Source organism: Cibotium barometz, chromosome 6 (genome assembly GCF_041138505.1).
Source record: "Cibotium barometz isolate CiBa-2024 chromosome 6, ASM4113850v1, whole genome shotgun sequence".
In the NCBI taxonomy this organism is placed as follows: domain Eukaryota; kingdom Viridiplantae; phylum Streptophyta; class Polypodiopsida; order Cyatheales; family Cibotiaceae; genus Cibotium; species Cibotium barometz.
Genome location: NC_141051.1, coordinates 2,612,029 through 2,620,088, shown reverse-complemented (window position 1 = coordinate 2,620,088; position 8,060 = coordinate 2,612,029). Strand labels below are relative to the sequence as shown.

Below are 8,060 nucleotides of genomic sequence, written 5' to 3'. Positions count from 1 at the left end.
CTCACTCTACACGCTCTGCCACTCTCTCTCACAGCTTGGGCCCTATGTGCAGATCATACATAAATCAATAGATCAATCTCTCTCTCACTTTACACGCTTTGCCACCTTGAAAGAAGATAAGAGAACAAAAAGAGATAAAGAGAACGCGTATGGATATTTTCATAGGACAGCTTGAATTATTGGTCACGAGCCATATGAACTCGACACAATGTACTCACGAGGACGAAGTTGTGAAGTTTTCTATATCACGCTCGGCGCAAAAGATGCAAATCTTAAAGATAATAATCATCATAATTATTGCTTATCAAGCTTTGGGGCGGTATTACAAGTCAAAAGTGATGGCCCGAGGGCCGGTAAAGGAGAGCTTGTGGATGCACAAGGGGAATGTTTCATGGGGCGAGCACAGAGAGCTCCAGCAGCGGAGAGACGGGTCGTAGGCTTCGAAAGCGTAGGGGCCATTGTTGGCCATTTTGACGTAGAATTTGCCGCGCGCGAACTCTCCCTTGCAAGCCCCGCGTAATGTTTGCATGCAAGGGATAGTCTCCCATTGATCTAATCTTGCGTTGTAAATTTCAGCAGAATGCATTGCAAGGCCGTTTTCATCATAACCTCCGGCGGCAATTAATCGGGGCTCATTACCGTGGATAAAAGAACCCAAGGCAAATGCATATCTTGCAGCGTTCATGGGCTTCGCCTGATACCACGAGTTGATGATGGGGTCGTACACATCTACACGGCGGAATACCACCCACGTGTCCGGCCTCTTGCAGATCAACGGCGACCGCCCGCCCAAGACGTAGAGGAGCCGGCCATCGCCACCAGCGGTGGCAGCAAATTGGAGCCGAGGGGGGCCTTTGAGCACGGTTAAAGGCCTCCCAAAGCTTAGTGCGTCGTTAATGTTAATCTTATCATCATTAATCATCTCTCCACCTGTAATCTGCAAGCCTGAGTAGCAACCTTGCTCGTATTTGCTCTTGAGGATGTAAGCCCATCGTTCTGTGAAGCCGAGTGTTTTTCTAAGCTGGTAAAGGCAACGAGCGTCTGAGAGCCTAAACCACCTCTTGGAAACCGCCTTCACTCTACCAAGGCACCTGAGGGGCAGTCTAGCAAAACAAGCTTGCAAAAGCTCATCAGGAATGTCCTCCACAGTTGTAATGGTGGTGATGGTGGTGGTACTCATCTCCACACAACCACTGCAGCTATTGCCTTGGCGCTCTGCATTGAAGCTACTTAAGTTCACTTAAAGTTATGATCACCTCTCTTAAGATGGGGCCTCTTGCCACAGCTCGGCCGGTCATAGACTGTAGACTTTCAGGATCAGTACCATTATAAAATTGTATGGCAACACACAAAGAACGTCCTCAACAGTAATATTGAAATTTTTTTTTGAAAGCGCCCTTTTAACCTTGTTGTACGATGGAGTCTCTGGTGCACAGTGCGCACATCACAAGATGCATTGAATTCACAGCTCACCAGTTACGCTTTGAAAGCGCGGTCTGCAGACGTGGGATGATCGACGCAACTGCCATTGAAAACTTTGCCCAACCTGGCTTGGCACGCTGGTCATTGCCACCTGGGCGTATGTCGGTATGGCCATGTCCACACTTGGCACGCTGGTCACTGCCACCTGGGCGTATGTCGGTATGGCCATGTCACTCGTCGACTTTGTAACTTGCTACTATATAACGTATAACGTACACCACCGTTTTTTGGATGGCAGTGTATATTTTTATTGCCCCCCCCCCTTTTTTTTTAAAAAGGGGGAAAAAGAGGCCAAGTTTAGGGATTTCCCTAGACCTTAAATATAGGCTCTCTCTCAAGCCTGTCGATTTGCAAAGCATCAACTCAAATTGTCTCAACAATGTTCTTCTTGCCTAAATCGACAAAGCATCAACTCAAATTGTCTCAACAATGTTCTTCTTGCCTGAATGCAAAAGAGACTCCAATTACTACAAAGCATCAAAGGAATAGCATGAAAATAGCAAATAATATTCATTGTCCTTTTTCGAATTGGGTGGGGCATGGGGGAATTAGGTTACATGCTTTTCCCATGCTATAGACTGTAGTCAGCCATGCAAAAATGCATTTAATTGCGGTCTTATAACTTAGCACATCCCCCTTCTCCTCCTCCCCCAAAGGAAGAACTAAACTGTGCCAAAATGGGCGCACTTGAGTTTTCTTGTCCTTGCGATAGGAAGATCTGAATTAAATGAGCATTGAACATTGACTACAAAAAGTGGCTCCATGGGAAAAGCCTACTATTCCAAATTCCAATGCAATTCCATGGGAAAAGCGTACTATTCCAATGCAATTGAAAACTAGAATATACAAATGGGTTTGTCTCTTCATGATGAATACAATTTTAAAAAAATGAACAACTCTAAGGAAAAAGTCTCTCAACTTAACATTCATGTCACAAATCAGCATCAAATCACTTCGTTCAAGCCCTCTTTAGCCAATCGAAAAATGCCACCTCAAATTTTTGGCTCATTAAATGCAACCTTTTTTTTAGTTCAAATGTGGGTGAGGAGCCATGTGTAAGTGGGTGAGGCCAATATATTATGTCCTTATCCTATTGTGCTAGTTAGTGTTAGGAAACAACATTTTCCCCCCACTAGGGGAGAAAAGGAGAGGTCTTTACCTCGGCTAGTTTTTCGTTACACATCAACTAGCTTTATACCTAAATTTATCAATGACTTAGCCATTGATTTTAAGGGAAGCAATGGTTTTGGTCGGCTTTTTCAAATTGAACTGTGAAAAATATATCTTTTCTTACACTATTGCTAGTAAAGTACCAACCAACCTTGAAGATTCTATATGACTTTTGTGCATTTTTAAATTTGATGATTTTTTAAAACTAGACTTTTTCAACTTTCAATATTAAAAAATGAATCTAAGGACACTTTTTCTTTTTCCTTTTCTTTTTGGACCTTGGCTTAAAAGTAGAAAGTACACATGTTATCACCGACACACACAAGTGCCATCGCTCGCATAAAGGAGATTCGAACCCACAACTTGGGGACTCTTAAACTCCATTCTAACCGCTGCACTAACACACGATCGGCTTAAGGACACTTTTTGAATCACATGCAGGGCCGTTGTTGCATTGTCAATAATTTTCTATTTCATATAGACATTGGATTTCTCGTAGCCTCTCCTTTTCCACTTAGAAAGTTGTAGGTCTAAGGTCTCTCTCTCTCTCTCTCTCTCTCTCTCTCTCTCTCTCTCTCTCTCTCTCTCTCAAAAAGAAAAAAAGAAAAAAAGGAGACGCCTCTAACTTTACGAATATTCTTTTTTTTACTCAAGTCATTGGTTGTAGTACCACCTTTTGATTTTTGGAAAAGATTGTATGTTCATGTTGGTCTAGCTTCTTCATCTTCTTCTAATTATTTAAAGCATTGACATGATGTTCTACCTATAAAATAAACTTGTGTGTACACCAAGTTGATCTCCTTATGATATTATGGCAACATTGAAGTAGTAAAAAAGAGAAAAAGAAAAAGGTTCCTTTGTTAAGTTTATCCTCTTTTTATAATTCATCTCACATTTTCAGACCACTTCATCACTCTCTTTATTTATAATTTCCTTACTATGGGCATGCCAAATTTTGTATAACAACCTTGCAATATTTCTTAATTTTGAAGAAAATTCTCTTATCAATCAATATTTCATTTCCCACGCCATTTGTTGTAAAATAATCTCTAAGATTGCAATAGTATAATAACATAAGCATAATCAATGCATATTTATGCGGCTTTCAACAAAGTTGATAAAAAAATTACTTGTTATGAGAGTTCACCACAAAAACACTTGTGAGGAGATTATTAAGTGATCTTATTGGCTTATTTGTAGGCCATGATGGTAGATGGGCCATAGAGTAAAAATTACATGAGCACGCAACATAAGATCTTTATTAAGGCTAAATTATCACCAAGAACATGTGAACAAGTAAAAAGTAAGTAAAAGTTGAATTTTTTATCTTATCATGCTTACACTTTTAAGAATTGAATATTATACTTTAATTAATCGATTGAGTTGGCTTCAATCAGTGATTGACTCTCAATCCAGCTGAGAGCTATTTCAAAGTAAGCCTCTTTGTTATGGGCTGGATTTGTAAATTGCATTCAGAAAGTACTAACCCTAGGATTTTTCTATTTGGGTAAAAGCATGTATAGGTGGTACCACTTTTTCCACCTTTTGGTGGTACCACCAATAGCCCCTAAAAGGAGGGAAGTTTAGTGTTTTTAAAATTAGTAATATGGAAAATAGTGGGCCATCATAAAATTAAAGCATGCAAGGATTGGGCCACCCTCTTTAAAGCATGCATTGATTTGGCCTATCGCGCGCCCCCCCCTTCTCCCTCTACTCCTCTTCTCCCTCTGCTCCGTTCCTGCATTCCCTCTCACCAAGCGAGCTTCCTGCCCATTGATCCCTCTGCTGCCTCGCATTACTCACGGTCTCACCGTTTCACAGCCGTGTACGCAGAGATGAGTGATCCCACCCCCAAGAAGAACACCCCCCCTAGGAGGTGCAAGAGACCTTTTGTGGATGCTGACTCAGTCGTGCAGACCCCTTCACCGATGCCAGAGCAAGGTGAAGCTTCCCAGACAACATGCGGCCCCCCAACAAAAAGTCCGCTCGGAAAGGTATTGTGCTCCTCTTCCATGTCTGCTGCATGCACATATCCTTCTTACACATCTCCTCCATTGGCTTTTGTTTGCACATTGTTTCCCTGTCAATGCATGCTCCCCTTGAGAACTAACGTTTGCTTGTTCTCTTATTGACAGCGTCATCTGAGTACCCCAAGCTCTCCCGTTTTTGCTTGTTCTCTTATTGACAGCGTCATCTGAGTACCCCAAGCTCTCCCGTTTTTGCTACTCAGCAGAGCTGAGTTGCATGCTGAGTACGGCTTGAGCATGGAGGGCAAGCTGCCCAAAGACCTTACTGTCGAGGATTTGCCACCTGAGGAGTGGCTAACTGTCTTCAAAGTTCCCGAAAAGAAGAAGACAAAGGTCTTCCTGCATATGGTGCAGGATCACCTATACGACGCTTGCCGTCTTTTGTATCAGAAAGTGTACTAGGCTGCCCCTCTAATGGGGAACTAATGACAAAGTTTGCTACGGGGTTTGCCTTTGAGAATTGTGCAGCTACTAAAGCTCAACCCGAAAGTCACAAGATTGCATGGGCTGTGGTGGGTGGTATGGTCTTGGAGAATGTGAAGGCTCAACGGGGAGGTTTGAATCGCAAAGTGAGCAAGTTCATGTCCGATTACGGTGTTTCTGTCTTATATGGACAAACAGAGCATGCTGTTGACTCCTACGCCTTGACAGTGTCTAATCACCCTGCAAAACCGACTGAGGTTGCATCCCAACCCCTATACATAGAATGGTTAGGTAGAATTGCTGAAGATCTTGATGGGCAGGCCCATATTGCTGAAGCAAAGGTTGGTTCTCCTAAATTGGTCGTAGCAGAGAAGAGGGATTTGTGGCTATGCAACGAAGGCACCTATTCGGCCTATGCCCCGATTATAGTAGAGATGGAGAGACTTAGAGCAGACATGGAGATATTAAAAGCATCTCCCCTAGAAAATGAAGCTCTCATTCCGAAGAAGGAAGCTAAGATAGGAGTGCTGGAGAGGGTGGTCTCAGTGGCTTCTCGTGCTGTGACGTCTGTTGTTGCAGAGATGAAGGAGGAGGTGTCCACTATGCAGGTACTTTTGAAAACTCAAGCATTTTTCTATCCTTTAAGTAGTGGTCCAAGCACTCGCCACTCAGGATCATTTCTGATGCATTTATAATGAAGTTGAGTACACTAATTATGAGAAACAATAGTTTATAGGATAAAAATAGCTTTAATCATGTGTAAAATTACATTGTTTATCATCCAATGCATCAGAATTGCTCCTGCAGGACTGGGGAAGCTATGCCAGAACAGTGCGAATTTGGGCTCTGCAGCAGTGGTGTAGGCTCAAAATTCACACTATTCTGGCACTGCTCCCGCAGCCACTCAGAATCATTTCTGATGCATTTATAATGAAGTTGAGTACATTGATTATGAGAAATAGTAATTTACAAGATAAAAATACCTTTAATCATGTGTAAAAATACATTATTTGTCATCCAATGCATTAGAATTGCTCCTGAAGGGCTAGGGAAGCTGTGCCAAAACAGTGCAAATTTGGGCTCTACAGTAGCAGCGGTGCAGGCTCAAAATTTGCACTGTTCTGGCATTGCTCCCCCAGGCTCCCAGGGTCATTTCTGATGTATTCACAAAAACATTGATGGTACAAACTAGAAAAAACAATGATATACTTGATGAAAATAAGTTTGCAAAAATTGTATTGTATTCATAATAAGAAGTGATACATCATCTTTACAAAAGCTTTCTTACAATATTGAGCTTCCTTCTCTTGTTATTGGGCAGAGTGTGCTCAAGGAGTGATTGGGCTATTTCTTGAGGATCCTCTATGCCTATGCTTTTGGCTATACCTATACAAGCAAGAAGCTTACCCCTAAATCCAGAACCAAAAACATCGAAGGCAAATCAAAACTATACATTTGGTGCTCTATGCTGCCATAGAGGCTACAGAGAGCAACTTAGAGAGGGCTTTCAAAAAGAAGAGAGTGAAGGCAGATTGAGGTGTGTAGTCCGTGTGGATAATGGTGATACCATCCACAAGAAGTCGACCAAGATAGTGCGCCAATGCAGCATCATGTCCATGGACCTTGGCCTGGTCTCTGCTGCCACCGCCTCTCCCAGCAAATGCGTCAATTTCAACCACTCTCTGCAATTAAAGTAAAAATTAAAATATTTTCCTATACATAATTACAAATGTTTCTAAGTTGTAAAAGGTCGATATTACCTCTTGCTCAATGTCTTCTTTTGCCACAGTGCTGGTGGTGGGGGCGGAGAGGTCAATCGAGGACTTAGTCTCATCCTTTTTTGGTGCTTTGGTCTCCTCCATCACTCCAGCAGCAGCAAGGGAATCCTTTTCAGCCTCTAGCTTGTCTTGTGAGGTTGTGAATTCCTCCTTCGAAACTAGGGCTTGCTCCGTGGTCTCAACCACAGTTTCCTTGACCAAAGCAACTGTCTCTGCGATAGATTCTCCAAGGGGTAATATAACACTATCTAGGTGAGGACCGAGGTTGGACGTATCAAGGTCCACCTCACATCGCGTGCATATAATGCCCAAGCATTCATCCATTCTCAAGCCAGCTGCCTTTTCAAGGTCATGAAGAAATAAGTATTCTTCACCTTCCACCACAATGGTGATCTCAAGCTTTGGCAGCACCTTGCTCTCCTCGTGTGGGGACGATGGCCCCGTATCTTCTACTACAGTGGGCTGTTCAGCTGCAGATTGTGCACCTTCTGGAAAGTGCTCTGATGCAAACTTCTCTTCCACACTAGCACTCATTCCTACTGCCTTCACTTCCTTGTCATCCCTCAAATACCCTGCCAACTGCAATGCAGGCATCTCTACCTCCGAATCCAAATCCTCATCTCGCTGATGAGGAACACAAAAGTGGCGAGCCATGAGAGGAACCTAGTTCCTAAATTTCCCTTCCCCAACCTCTTCACCTCCTGCTTATTGAAGCTCCTGTGGGGATGCAGATGTCGATGAAGCGTTCAAGGCGCTGGATGTAGGTGCGGGCATATTGTTGAAGTACTTAAGCAGCTCAACAGGCACCCATTGATCATTGGTGCAATGGGGAAAGGAGATGGAGTGGGGAGCCAAGTATTGCTCCATGTATGCAATCCATTTAAGTTATGCATAGGAGACAACTTTATAGTGAATGCACTATGTGAATGGATACTCAAGAATAGATTCATGTGCTTTGAGATCCAAAAGCCTATCTTGCTTCTGTGATTTATGTATGTGCACGGACTATGGGCAAAGATACAAGAATAAAGATTATGTGGAGAGTTGGCAGTACCCTCGCAGTACCATACCTTGATTCCTTTCAATGATGAGGAGCCATTAGATACCTCAAGTGACAAAGAGGGCATTGAGGAGCCAATGTATGCAAGCCATCATGATGCTTTATGCATAGGAGACAACT

General features: G+C 42.9%; 1 protein-coding gene across 1 annotated transcript; it reads right to left on the bottom strand.

Moving 5' to 3' along the window:
- Nucleotides 1-272: 272 nt before the first annotated feature.
- LOC147637343 (F-box/kelch-repeat protein At1g22040-like) lies at nt 273-1,385 on the bottom strand. Its single transcript, XM_086798851.1, has one exon. It carries the CDS (start codon nt 1,178-1,180, stop codon nt 323-325), a length of 858 nt encoding a protein of 285 aa, XP_086654977.1. The 5' UTR covers nt 1,181-1,385; the 3' UTR covers nt 273-322.
- Nucleotides 1,386-8,060: the final 6,675 nt, after the last annotated feature.